Raw genomic sequence first — 15,010 nt, 5'->3', positions numbered from 1 at the left:
TAGGTAGTGAGAATGAGAAAATATGCCATGGCATGAAAAACATGTAGTTAAAAACTGAAAAGGATCTCGTTTACATTAAACATAAAACTGAGCTGCAACACGCTGCTTTAGAGCATCACACGTTACCAAATTATATTATTTTATTAACATATTAAGACTTAAATTAGGGTACACATCTTATATTCTTCATCCTTTGCCTCTTTGAGTTATTGATGGTGAAATGACTTGAACCAATTCAGTGGTGTAATGTTATTTAGAGATATGGGGGTATTATTTCGTAAGTCAAGGGAAAGGCCCAAAGTTAAAATTAACAATGTTGGGGAGGGTGTTGCTTTTTTAAAAAGTAAAATGGTCAACCCCCTCCCCACCCCAATCATTTTCATACAGTCCCTAGCGTTTTCTCTCGTATGGTCTTAAGATAGGACATGAATTTTGTGTGTATGTGTTGTGTCCCCCCCCCCCAGCCCTCTGTGCGCCCTACATATAAAGCAGCCCAGTCCAATGTTAACACCAGCTGCTCTCTGTATCTCTAATTATAGCCTCTGCAGTGCAGGCTCCCAGGGCAAGACTGGGGGTCAGGTTACTCCTTCCCACTGCTCTCTCGCACAGACACACACACCCTCGTTTAAACTGGGACTCAAAAACAGGTTCTGATGGGGCTTAAGAACTCACATGGGGCTCAGCTAGATATTTATTCACTTATTTACTCTTCCGTTTGACCTCTATTTTACAAGGTGGGGCGCTCAGGAGGAAACATGTTTCCCCTGGAGGAAGTGCAAGAGTGGTAAGGAGATTTGGAAGTTTAAAGCCCTTTATTTTTTAAGTTGTTGTCAAGGGTTGGCAGTGAATCCATCTCCTGTTGTGTTAAAACTACTTACTGGTGCTGTGGACCCATCAATCACTGAATACTGTGAAATCATATTAAAACAGACAATAACAAAATCAGTGATAGTAGTACTTCATTCACTTTACAGGTGTAGGGGAATTGCCTTGGTATTTTGCAGTGAACAGGTCAGTATAGTGCAGAAGCGAAAACACAGGTGTAACATCAGGTGTTAGCTGCCTCTGGCTGCCTCCATCATTATAACTTGATTAATAAGCTCCGTGTTTCCGAGACACATACCACAGGAGGACTTTCAGTCCTTCATCTCTTCGCTTCATTCCTCCTCTTTCGTTCACTTCTCCATCCCTTGATCTTCTGCTCCTATGCATCCTGTTTTCTCCCTCTCCTCTCTCTCTCTTCACTCCTCCCATCCCTCTGAAATCTCCCCTTCCATCTCTCCCTCCCTCCACCTCCGCTATCTCTCTATTTTGGACCCTCAGAGGGGGGCAGGGTGACTCTCAGTAGGTCAACCCCTTCCCTTTTGCTTCTCGTTCGTCTCACTCTCTTCCAGCATTTAACCAGCTAGAAACTCAATCTCAGAAACTTTAACTCAAGAATTTCTTGGACACAAATGGAAACCTAAAAGAGGCACTTCGAAATTAACAGGACCAATACAAAAAAAACAAAAAAACAACAAAGAATAGTTCACTGGATTTCCTTCCATTTTCTCCTGTGGGGAAGGTCTTGGGGTATTTTTAGACCTGCAGTGATCCAGCTTAACACAATTGCTGGGCGCTTTTTGCTGCTGGATTTGAGTGTTGCCTCCATCGTCTTTTTCTCACAATCAACTGGGGCCAAAGAGGATTTAACGAAGGAGTTACATGCGTGTTTCTATGGTAACAGTACATTTTCCCGAGCCTTTAAAGGACTGAAGGTTATCACTGAACATCCAGCAAAATCAAAGTCCAAGGTACTGTGAAAATCCATTTCACTCTGGCTGAACTTTATAATAATGATCTGATACTGACGTTACTGAATGCTGGAGGTCCATGCACAGTCCACGCAGTTATTCTTCTACTAAAGGTTAGCTGCTACTAATGATATGCTGACAAACTTTATAAGGTGGAGAGCTGACACTTAAATGATGTTTAGGGAATTTTGATGTTATGGTCGAATAAGCAAAAATAATGACCATGCGTGTTGTAATCTATAGTCCACGTAAACTACAGTGTGAGCTATTAATATGTCATTTCCTCCAATGGGGTTTGAAGTGTGCTGTATAAATTACTTTACATACATTAAATTATCTTTCCATTTTGGATTTAAAAGATAATAATGGCTAAATACCACACTGTGGCTTGTTACATCAAATATATGACTACAACATTTTTCCAGATCCTTGAGTCTGGAACTCACAATTCACTCTTGATTCTCCTACGCACCTGTTAAACCAGTAGTTCCAAACCTGTTTGGCTTGTGACCCCTTAAAATGAAGCTACACGTACAGTACTTGTGCCCCCTTAATGCTGATTAGGGCCTCATCTGAGTGGCTTAACAAAAGAGTATTTGTTTCAAGTGAGGGTTGAAAGTATTCAGTATTTCATGAGAAACAAAGACGATATATTTTCTGTCTTTTCCTTTACACATCTGGGATCTCCCAGATGTGTCAAGGGAGATCCCTTCAGAACAACTGCGCTAGAAAATATTTGCTTTGTATGTTGAAATGCTCAATAACCTTATACCCCCTTCCCTCTTCATGTAATTGCTAAAATGTAACCAAGAGGAATGATTGACATGTAAATCACTGCTTTCATTATCCGTGCACATAAGCTACATTTAAAATATAATGAGGTTTTGAGAAAGGAATTATTTTATCAGCTTATTCTTATTACAAACGTAGCATCAGATCATTTTACCTCTTTGGGTCAGATATTTCAGTGATCTGAAACATTTATACAGGACATCACTCTATGATTCACAACTTCTAGACATTTGAAACATGACAAGGTGCCCCAACTAGACACGACTCCTTTGTTGTTAAGTTGGGAATCACTGGTTTAATCTATATCAATGTGTTGTATTTTATGAGCTTACTTACGGTAACTCGTCAGCTGTCATATAAATGTCGAGGAGTAAAAAGTGCAATATGTTCTGCTGAAATGTAGCACAATAGAAGTGGAATATGTCAACTCGTGACACTCAACCTGTGGCACTGATAGGCTAATCCCCCCAAAGATTACTTCATAAGCAGTTTGTCATAAAGTTTGCAACAAGTGACTCAACACCTATGTCGCCTTTCATTTGCCCTCAAATAGTGATAGTCGCCTGCACGCACATTGTTGTTCATTCCTTTGGTGTGGAGGCGGCAGCAGCAGTTGGTGTGCTTCTTTGTGTGTGTGTGGGTGTAAAAATCAGCTCAGCATTTGGTGGTAACAACAGGTGGGCTGGGTCATCTGGTTTTGAGAAGAGGACAGACCAACGTGATATCAAATAGCATGCCGGACATTCATGTCTATGCATAAAGCTTTTCGCGTTACAGAAGGCACATTTCATGAGTTTTGAATGTGCATGAAAGGACAAAGTAAGGTGACCTTCGTCATCATGGTAACAATAGTGATGTGACCTTCATCGTCATAGTCAAGTGACCTAATGGTATCAATAATAAACAGTCACTGTGAAATGGTCGCAGTTTGCTCAGGTTTTGGCACCAAAACTACTATGTTAGATTTAGGAAAAGATCGTGGTTCGGGTTAAAATAAGTATGTTAGTTAAAGCAAATCAGTTAAGTTATGTTAAGTGATGTAAGTTACAGGCTTTTGCGTGTTGCTGTTTGGACAATATGTATTGAGAAATGCACATACTGTTTTGCAAATGTTAAGGATGATTTGAGAAATGTACCAAAGCGTCTGAGAAAAACTGTAAATACATTGCATAAGTCAAGATCTTGAATCTTGAACACTGACTTTTGGTTTCACACCAGCCATGAACACTGCTCTCGTGGGTTAGGGTCAGTTCAGGACCCGACCTCGTCCCTAGGTGGGCTTATATTATATATTCTTTATATATGAATTTCTTTCTCTATGACATTTGTGCGGAAAATGACACGCCGTCTCTGCACAATATAAGTCAGTACAGACTATGTGGTGTGAAATGACCCAAGACATTGGCTTGTTATTCATACACCATTTGGTGATACCAGGCTGGACAGACACATACGTAACATAAAGGAAAAATGTTTTTAGACTGGGGCTCACACTTTGACAGAAACTAAAAGATGGGCTAGATAAGAGAACTATACTGTAGAAGAACGGTGAAGTAGATACCTGTATCTGCTGTAGGATATTTAGCCTTTGCTCCAACATTGTGTCGTTGTAATATTGTGACTGTTTTACCTGCTGTGGATCAATATGTTGGCCTGACCAGCCGTTGTCAGGGCTTCACTAGATCAATGGTCAGCTTTTATATCTCTCACACACACGCACAGGTCCACACACAAGCACTCTCAGCTCTACTTCTGAAATGGCACAAACGCCAGCTACTGTTCACCAGATCAATGTTTGGCTTTCTCGAATCGGACGCACACAGAAACGCACATTTGAGTGTGCGTGGGCAGAATTACGTTTAATTGATTTTGTAGTTTGCTATCTGACTGCAGCAACAGAAAGGTCAGCCCGAGACTTGCTACTGATTCAAAACATTTCAATTTTTCAAATTATACAATCATCCTGGACATATATACATTGTACAATAGACAGATAGATAGATAGATATGATGGGTTGGAGTGCACATGCTACATAATAGGCTATAAAAGGCCATTTCACTCAAGTGATTGGATTTAACTCACAAGTAGAAGTATATATAGAGAGAAAATTTTACCTTGAGGTACATATATGATATATTGAGGAGACAGGGGATCTGTACACTAAGCTTCTACTAATTGACAGTGATGATGAGAACCACTGGAGTACAAACCGCCACCTAAGTGTGTCAACGAGACTGTCATAATGAATGGTGTTAAATGCCGGACCAGCGCAGCATCCTTCAGGGCCTCATTAATAACCTTGAGAAGGGCGTAGTTCTTCCAAATGAGTCAGTCCTATTTTAATTCACATCTCCACCACAGTGTAACTATCACTTTACATTTGCAGATAAGCTGTGTGAGAGGCAGGCAGAGAAACAGAGGGGAAAAATAAATCATCTCAGGCGTTCATCGCAGCACGCCACATAATGAACACAAACAACCTAACGCGGGCGCGTAATCATGTTATGGCACGCGGCCCCGCTGCCACACAATGATGAAAACTTTCTTTAGAGAAGTAATTTGTCTTGTAGAGCGGATTTTTCAAAGTGAGATGGAATTTAATCTCCTCACCACCTCAGGCGATCTCTGTCTGTCTGTCTCTCTCTCCATCTCTCGTTGCTCTCTCCCACTCTTTCCCCTCCTCATATCTGTCATTCTCATCCTCGCACAAAGGAAAACAGAACATACTTGAATGCTTCGCTGACATCTGTGTGAATAAACAGCTGCTGTGTGCATTAATCAAAAGAACTGGTAACATGAACTCACATTAAGGACAGATTAAAATTGGGCTCAGTGGTGAATTCATGGTGGGAGATATCATGCCATATGTTTATAGCACCAACAACATCATGGGCTGTAACCCTGTGTTGGTTTTGATACCAAAAGGCTTAAGGCAAAGCGGATTCTTCACCCCATAATACTCCAAGGTTTCTGTAGTTTACTTAGAATTTTTGTCACAGGTTTGCTTGTGTCCTCATACATAAATATACCTCCAAAGCCAGGCAATTTGTTGCTCCACACAATTCCAAACCAGATGTTAATTGCGCTGCCCGCTAATTCCTATTGATATTTAGAGATTACGACTATTTGAATGGTGCAGTCAGCAATTCTAAAGATCTTTATTTAAATATAATATATTTCTATATTATCTCTTGGACAACAGGGACAAGATGATGTTGAAGTTTAAAGGGAATATTGTGGAAAGCTGATTTCAAGAGTACACACTCTCACATATTCTCCCCACACTTTAAAGCTGCAATAATCTGTATTTTGGTAGCTGACATTGCTGTAATAGCTCAATGGCTCCTGGTGACAAACCCAAACCACCGACCTTGCAGTTCCCTTCAGCTCTACATAACTTTTGAATGTATCTTTCAACTCTTCGTTTTGGTTTTCCGGCCAGCAACTTAGCTGTTTCGGATGGCTCCCACTGCTCTCGTAAGCGTCGCTTTAAAATGCAGCTGGCAGCTGTCTTCAGAAAAAAGCGCCCTTTCTGCGACCTGTGCATACCAAACAAAGCAAACCGAAACAGTTAACGACTAGCTGTTGAACATAGTGCAGCATTTAGCAGCTAAAGAGCCAGATATTGTCCTCATGAGTTAGGGGACCCCCAAAACCATCAGTAAATGCAGGTTTAAAGGGGTACTCCAAAAAGTTAATGTTCTACCCAGCTTGTAAAAACAATTGTATAGCCTAATGTCACGCTTGACATTTAATGCCTTCTGTGGCTGTGTAGGAGAGTTTGTCAAGTTTGGGAAAATTACGCTGATGATGCCATCCTCCCGGGGGTTGTCTCAGCTTGGGCTCAGAGACTAGAAATTCATAACAGAAAGCCTAACTGGGAACATGGAGATTCAAAGAAGCTGCATTGTGCAGGCACGGAGGGTCTAATGAAAAGACGTTGCAGTTTGTACTCTGGGGAATGTGGGATTCAGTGATTTTCTTCCAAGGCTGACTTCTGGGGCTTGACAGAAAGTTACGAATATTTCAGCCTCTGTCGCAGCTGTTTTTGGCATTCGCTTTAAAATCTGTCTCTTGTGAGGCCTAGCACTTTATGTGCCACTTTAAACATGCTAAAAACAAACAAAAATATTCTATTCATATTCCTCTAACTTGCCTAAATTAGCTTTTAGCTAAGTTGGCTAAGATATTTTGTGATGTTGTATCACTCCATTAGCAGATCCTTTTTTTGTTGTGGCTTCAGCTTCATCTATTGTTGCTTTTTTTCACTGGCATTTTGTATTGCGATTTTAAAAGTATACAACTTTCCTCAGTCATCCAAAAGTGGAGCCTCCTCCACTCTTCTTCCATAGTTCTCTTCATGTCTCTCCTCTTCATTTAGATTCTATCCTTTTCATAATTATGTCATCCTATTTCAAACTTCTCTCTCTCTCTCTCTCTCTCTGCTCACAGCTCCTTTCACCAATGAGCAGTCAAGCCAACGGTGGGGTGGTGGCCCCTCAAGCTCGGACCAATCAGAGGACATTTTTGGATGATGTCATTTTGACCTTTACTTCACCAATGGCCTGGCTGCTGGTTGTGGCTCTGGTCATCACATGGACGGGAGTCGCCATCGTTCTCTTTGATCTGCTTGACTATAAAACTCTGGCAGGTAACAAGAGTCATGGTTGATTATTTCTTTTTATTTCTTTTGTTGATTATTTCTTGAAATATTTTAAGTAAAGCTTTATCAGCTTTACCTCACAACAATGATTACAATGTAATTATAATGTGCTTGTAATGTTTTGTTATACCTTTTGTTATACACTTTCCTTCAACTCATTGACACCCATTTTTCACAAATCATTCACACATTCATCTTTCATCCAAGCATTTTCAACAACCTCTCAGACATTTTTGAAGCAGACTTCAAAAGTGGATGTGCTCTGATGAAGGTCATCATTTTCAACAAGGTCCATGTGTCAAGTTAGGGGACAGAGACCATCTCATTCTTCCTTTCAACACGTTAGTAACAACAGAATGTCCCAACATCTGTGCTGCTTTAATGCAACACATGGTGTGCTGTGTTTCCCTTCACTTGACAGACAGACGTATTGAAAATGACACACTGTTGTCAGGAGTGCATTTTTCTCACACTCACTTGGTCACCTAGCCTCTAACGTTAATTAGTCCGCCAGTTGACAGCTTATGTACCAGTGTAGCGATACAGCTGTGTACATAGTGAGGTATGTCCGTCTCATTTTCACTTAAACGTATAACTTGTAGAATGGATTGAAAGGGCACTTCCTGGTGTTGACAAGCATAACGCATTCAAACGGCGTAACCAGTCTAATTAAAACATATAGTTATTTAAAGTAATAATTTCTCTGGCTTCAATGTTGTTGTTTTTTATTCTATACACTTTCTGTTCCTTCTCTACGGAAACTGAGAGAGGCTTTGCTTCCTCATACATTCTTAATCCTGTTATCTCTAGCTCATGACTTAACTGTATTGCGTGATCAAATTTCGTTTTCTGTGATCACACTTTAATTACTTCATTGTCTTGAGATAACAGAAAATTAATTTCCCTGATATCGCAACTACGTTACTGATTGATGAAATTAAATGCAGCAGTCAAGATCTCTCCTTCAAACATTTTCAGTTGTGCTTAAGACTGTGATTCACTGGCTCCATGATCAAGCTCGCAAGGCTCTGCACACCCATTAATTTAGGTAATGAGAAAAGTCTGATTGCAGCATAACAGGAGAAATCAAGAAAGAGCAATCGTGCCACACTCTGCCAATCAAAACACTGAAAAAAACAATGCAGCTGTGGTTATGTGATCATACTCCAGTTGTTATTATTATATTACCTTAAATGGAAAGCAAAAGTTTGACATTTTTGGGAATTACTGTGCACTTATTCACTCTCATATCTGTCTGTTAAACGTACGGCTACAATACAGCCAGAAGTTGGTTAGCTTAGCTTAGCATGAAGACTGAAAACAGAGGGAAACAGCTAGCCTTTCTCTTTCTGAACATACCTAAATTTGCCTAAGGGCTCTAATTGACATGTTATTTCTCGTTATTTATTTTGTACAAAAACCTAAGCTTAAAAACGACAATTTGCCATTTTACATTGGCTGTGAGCAGTAACTTCCTGGAGTCTGCGGGTTGCCCAGCAAATGGTCCCAGACAAAAGCCAAATTAGTCGAGCACATAACCCCTGGTAAAACAATGCATCGTCTTTTTCACAATTCATTTTCAGAACCAATTAAACAAATATATAACATGTTAAGTAGTGAGCTTTACAGGGGCTGGTACGGTAGGTGGATTTGCACAGAGACAGGCTAGCTGTTTTTAACCAGCTGCTGGCTGTCGCTTCATATTTAATGCACAGACTCTGCACCAAACTGAATATATGTATTCCCCGAATAATGTTAAATTCCCAAACTAAGGAACTGTAATTAGAATAATACTGTACATTTCAGCAGTCGCTTTGCTTATACTGCTACTGTTAAATTAGGGTCAATAGATTAGTGTCTATGTTAACACTCTCAAGGTAATCTTGTTCATTGCATTTAAAACATAGGATATTGATGTTGATGTGGAAATGAACATTTTTTCAGTTATACAATGAGACTTACAGAACTTATAATTATATAATTGTGCTTTAGCACAATAATACATTTTCCAATCCCTTGTATTGAATCTGTGTTGCTTTTATTACATTATCATTAAAATTTGTGTCATAGGTTGCAGTTTCACTTCAGCTCCAAGTATTTTCACTATCCTTGTTTGGTAATACGTTATTTTACAGGTCTGTAATTGTCATTTTCTAATAAATTACAATATTTTCTGGAAAGAATTGTGTAATTTGGTGATAATTTTGTAAAAGTTAGTGTTCAGTTGGTACACTTAATAACTAGCATGTCAGCTTAACATACAAAAATGTGAAATTTGTCAATATACTGTATGGAGAACATTTTCAATAATGAATTCTTTATTTTGGTTTAAATTAAGCTTTTCTTTCAAGAGCATTCCTACTTTCCCTACATTCAGTAATAAATTATATTGGTTTTCCAAAAACCTGGTGATGCTGGTGACTAGGACATTATTCAGGAATAATGGACGGGTAAGATTAAGCATTACCTTACAGTCACATAAGTGTAATGGTAAAGCATTAGTATGCAATGTAGTGATCCAAATAGACCTGACACATAAAGGTCAAACTGCCCTCCAAGCTTTCAACCACACAAAAGTAAAATCAGTCACTTTGATTTTGTCACAGGTTTGCAGTTTTTTTCCTATGATAATGACCTTTCTATCAATTCTACTCATTTCTGGTATCATAGCATATCTGGTCCTCACCACTCCCACAACTACCACACATCACCATGTATTTAGACTATCTTGCGTTGTAAGGATAGTCTTGCCTCATCCAACACACACTCATCTTTAACTCCTCTCCTCACTCTCCCCCCTCCTTCGCCCCCACCCCCACCTCTTCTCCATCCTCATGCTGTCAATCACCTGCCATCCCATCCAAAGAGTACACATCATACTGTGAAGACCCCGTGTGTTTATCTCCTGGTAAAAACAAAACACAACAAAACCGCTAACAGTTTGACTGCACTGCTTGCTTGCTAGAGTGTTGCCTGTGACAGACCAGAGAAAATCAAGATATACATGAGCCCTGTCTTCTAGTACATGCCCAGTATTTCAAATTATCTTTTTTTACCAGCAGGTGTTTACCAGCAGGTGTTTACCACCAGCTGTCTAAGCTAAACATCTGCAGTGACCCATGACACCTCTGATATGGGTGAAGCCACTGTGCTTGAATGTTTCTAAGAGCTAGTTTCTGCCGTAAGGGGGTCACGTCACACATTTGCTGAGGTTTCCATATATTCCCCTCTGAGAATGTGGACGTCTTTTACTATTTCATAACTTCAGTAGAAAATGTTTCTTAAAGAAAACTGCCTACAGCAATGTTCAGACTGTTCACACCTTCTTTCTATTTTCTCTGAACTGTGCCATTTACTCCCACATTCCTCTCAGGACTGTACATTGCAATAAGTTACCAAGCTAACAAGCTTGAACTTGATATAAAATTTATTAAAATTTACTTCAACCCCATCTAGTAATGCCAAATGTCCCCTAAAATACAAAATTGTCCCGCAATTGGAAACTAAAAGACATGTTCCTTATTGAACTGATACAGGATGCGCTTATATTCAGTATTCAGTAAGAGAAACAGAGAAAGCACAGTCCAGTGCTGAGATCTGGTGATTGGGAAGGTCACAGTAGGTGATTCACATAATTTTTATACCTGTGTGGAAACATCTGCATATGTTGTGTTTTATATGTTTATTTAAGTTTTTCTTTGTCCCCTGTCTGTGTACTCTCTATCCCTGTCCTTAGGTGTATGACATCTCAGTGTGTTTGCGTTACTTGTGTGGATTTGCACTTGTGTTTCCTCTGGACTTGCTAACAGTCCTCAATGACTAAGAAGCTGTGTGACACAAATGCTTAAAATAAACATCTATAGATGACTATTGTGTCTGATGACAACAGTAAATCTAAAGCCTGTTGGGGTGTCAAATCATTTGTGCTATTTTGCTGATTTATTTTCTCGTCACTACTGACATTGGAAAAATATGTTCAAGTTGATGTGGCTAACATGATAATCCAAGAAAACTTGGAGTACAGAGTCCCTCAATGAGACTGATTCATTTGTCGCCCATATTTCATGCAGACTTATCACTAAAAGCTATCTCCAAGTCAAAGACACATTCCTCCCAGGGCTAAGGATAGTTCCGAGCTGAGGAGGAAATGCACACGAGAAGCAAGTTTTGAAGTTATCTTCCATTTTCTAAAGCAAATATTTGCAAGTTGGACAATAACGAAAATGCTGGGTTTCATTTTTAATCACAAGCCTTTTCTCTGACCATGACATTTCAGTAAAGGCCACTGTGTGTAAATGAAATACAAGGAGACATTTCTGGACAATAAAGAAGAAATGCAATTCTTCCCGTCGTGAAAGAGCAGAGATTGAGTTTTGTGTGAGTGTGTGTAGACAGACAAAGTAGCATCATAAAAGCATACATATATAGAAATGGGGAGACACACGCACTTGCACAGACATAGTATATAGAAAGAAACAGCAATTCAGAGGAGATAAAGGCAGAGTATAGCAGGAAGAAAGACATTGCAGAGACTTCAGAGCAGGAGAGAAGGTGGATGAGACACAAAGAAGCAGCACTGCCAACAGTTTAGTCAGTAATTTTTTATCTTTCTTTCTCTGACTGAGAGGCAGAGGCAGAAAAGTAAGCAATTCCTAATATATGTAATTATTTTTGAAAAGGAAAACAGTTTAGATTGAGACAGATGGTAATTTTATAACCATACAGTGTTACTGATGCAGGTGTTAAACTGTAAAAACATTAGTATGTCACTCTCCAATGCAACGTCAGTGTCACACCTGTAAATAAAGAAAGAAAGACAGTAAAAAGGAAAGAAAGGAAGGAAGGGGAGAGGATGCAAATAAGGAGGATTCAAAATAAAGACAAAAGAAACAAAGCTCTGTATCATTTAGCTTTCCTTATCCTGTTACTTTATGCGCTTTTCTTTTGAGAGATTTTTCAGAGCCCCATGGGTTTCTTATTTTTTATCTCTGCAGCACAAATTGTATTTTTATTCTCTTTTCTTTGTGTTTATCATTTTGATGTGTCTGCTAAACTACACAAAACTAAAAAACAAAGGCAGAAAGGTGGACAGAAGAAGAAAAGAGACGCAGGATGAGAACATGAAAGCAAGACTGTGACAGAAAATAAATTTAAAGAAAGGAGAGAGAAGAAAGGAAAAACAGAATGAGTTAGAAAGACAGAGAAAGAAAGAAACACAGAGGGAAGAAAGGTGAAGTGGAAGAGAAACTGAATGAATAAGTAAAGGCAATAAAAGGACAACAGAGAGTCTGGGGTGCCAATCATAGAAATGTCAGCGAATTAATCAGTTGTTTATGGGGATCCATTATACGACTCCTGCACAGTGGGCAACAAACAGGCAGAAAGCTTCTTCCACCTGGGGAAGAGGGGAAAATAAAGAGATCCACAGAGAAAATCAAAACAATGCATTTAGCACTTTAGAGGCACAGACAGCAGGCGTTGGGACAAAGCTGTCGTGATTAGCACCGAAGGGTCAAAGTACAAAAAAGATGAAAATAATAATTGTTATTATTTTAGTGTAATTGACAAGCTGCATTGCTTTGAAATGCCCTCTGTGCAACATTTAGTACCAACTTATCACTTTTTCACTTGCTAGCAGTTGAACCCTGACATTACCTTTCTGTTGCAGTGTGCATTCAACACCTGAGGTCACTAACACGAGTCTTTTAAGAAGCGACATGTGGAAGAAGTCATCCAACCCCCCCCCCCCAATACAACAATGATGTATCAGTTATTGTAATACCACCCCCTCATAAGTCACCCTTTATAAAAGGTTTATAAGTTGTAGCTTTAAGCCTTATTACAGTTAATAAAGTAGTTATAAGCCATTAACAGGCAGAATGCTTGTGATGCCAGTTTGTTAAATAATTTGTTAAAAAATCTCCATATCTGATTTTTTTTGTTGCATGTTTCTTGCCGTGTTCTCATTCAGCATGTCCTCTGCATCGTGAAAAATAAGTCCTATCATGTTCTGAAAGATGAAGATGTTTCTCCCTTTACACCATGCTGTCTCTGCCCCCTCAGGTCTCCCTCCTCCTTCTGCCATCGCTAAGAGAGGTGTGAAGGCTAGAGGCAAGCAGAACTAAATATATATACAGTATATACATGCTAATGAATAACACTACCTTTGTGAAGCTTCTCATGTTCATTTTATGTTAAAACTTTTTTCTCGTATAAATATCCCACTTTACTCTGCTTTACAAGATTTTGTTCTGTTCTATTCCATTGCTCTTGTCCTTTACTCTATATTCTACTTAGGTGGCTTTCGTCCAATAAAATCAAGCCCTGCTGGGGTCCCTGGCGACGTCGCGGCTCGGGAGAGCACTGATTGGTTGGAGATGGTATGGACTTTTGCAGCCAGTTTGGTAGCTCCTGATGATGAGGAGGAAGGTATTCACCAGCTAACTGACACCCTCACATGTAAGAAAACATCACCTCACACTAATCTACCACTTAATGACAGAGATGATTAATAACTAATATCGTGGATAAGACGCCACCCCGCCTGACATCTTATTCAGGCCACTGCATTTACCGGTGCCAGATCATGAGTGAAATATTTTAATATTCTGAATATAGAAGGACTGTTAATCGGCATGTAAATCCTGTGTCAAAATCAGATGTGTTTGGCTCAAATGCTCGCTATGATAATCCGGACTGTGCAGATAATAGTAATGACGGAGTTGTCAGAACATAATCACCCGCTGACTAAGAGAGTTATAATGAACATGATGCCCTTTACTCTGCTAAATAGTGCAAATTCATTAGGCATAAAATAAACTTACATCTTATCTTCTTTATTCAATAATCAGAATCAATGGCCCATTAAAGATGCTGAATTAACTGTAGTGAAAACTTGTGTATCTCTCAGTACTTCAACAACACTCTCATTCAGACTGATGAGTAGCAGAAGGATATGCTAGTCAGAGTCATTGTACCATGAACGTAAGGAGCAGTTCATTTGGGCCAAAACAACAGCAGACTGACAGAAGAATAAGAAAAAATAATGCCTTTGGTGCAGGCAGCCTAATATTGCTTGCTAAGCAGTCAAGAAAGTGCAGTTTTTTATTTGCATGTAAAGAGTCATTTTTCTGTGAGATATACAATCAGTATTTTCATTTTTCCTCCCCTAATATATAAACCTGCAATAACAGGGACTGATGCAACACCTCATTTTCTCTTCTTGTCGTCCAGCTTTCCACTCCGAGGAGCCCTGAACAACAGGATTGCGGTGAGAGGACAAGAATGGACAAGTATGAAGAGCTGGAGCGAGGAAGAAAAGGCAAAAAGAGACGAGCGACTGCCTGAAATGGAAGAGAAGATGTAAAGAAACAGAAGGAGGAAGAGGATGTACAGTTATCGCACTTGTGTTTCTTTCTGTCTGTTTGTTGGAATTTGGAACTGGAATTTGATGAATAAAAACTGCCAAATTCCTGGCTTGGGTTTCTTTTCTGAGTATAATTAAAACGCTGTTATAGTCTTTCCATATCTGCAATCTGCACACTGTTTTCTGGATTTGCTCTAAAAAAGTAAAATATGCGTGAGCCTATTTGTGAAAAAAGAACCCATCTTTTGTATCTTATGTAATTACAGTGTAATTATACAAGATTACAACATTCCTCTAAATTTGGCATACTTTAAACAAGCTGCATCCTACATTACTATGGAACCCCGAAATGGACAAAATGTGGTGAAAGATTATTATTAACTGTAAGTGAATAA

The 15,010-nt window shown here is 39.3% G+C and overlaps 1 protein-coding gene across 5 annotated transcripts; it reads left to right on the top strand.

Moving 5' to 3' along the window:
• Positions 1–1,323: 1,323 nt before the first annotated feature.
• On the top strand, positions 1,324–14,724 carry LOC119908416 (triadin-like). 5 transcript variants are annotated; one of them, XM_038726072.1, is made up of 6 exons: positions 1,324–1,793; positions 7,039–7,237; positions 10,116–10,157; positions 13,313–13,345; positions 13,547–13,708; positions 14,483–14,724. In XM_038726072.1, exons 2-6 carry the CDS (start codon positions 7,051–7,053, stop codon positions 14,503–14,505), a joined length of 447 nt encoding a protein of 148 aa, XP_038582000.1. In that variant the 5' UTR covers positions 1,324–1,793; positions 7,039–7,050; the 3' UTR covers positions 14,506–14,724. The 5 variants fall into 5 exon arrangements, with proteins under 5 accessions (XP_038582000.1, XP_038582001.1, XP_038581998.1 ...); XM_038726073.1 differs by having other exon boundaries at positions 13,313–13,360; positions 13,547–13,678; XM_038726070.1 differs by having other exon boundaries at positions 13,313–13,360.
• Positions 14,725–15,010: the final 286 nt, after the last annotated feature.

This window comes from Micropterus salmoides, unplaced genomic scaffold (genome assembly GCF_014851395.1).
Source record: "Micropterus salmoides isolate LMB-PRFRI ecotype aquatic unplaced genomic scaffold, ASM1485139v1 Ms_hic_scaffold_18, whole genome shotgun sequence".
In the NCBI taxonomy this organism is placed as follows: Eukaryota; Metazoa; Chordata; class Actinopteri; order Centrarchiformes; family Centrarchidae; genus Micropterus; species Micropterus salmoides.
The sequence above is the reverse complement of the archived record's forward strand: the minus strand, read 5'-3'. Positions and strand labels throughout refer to the sequence as shown.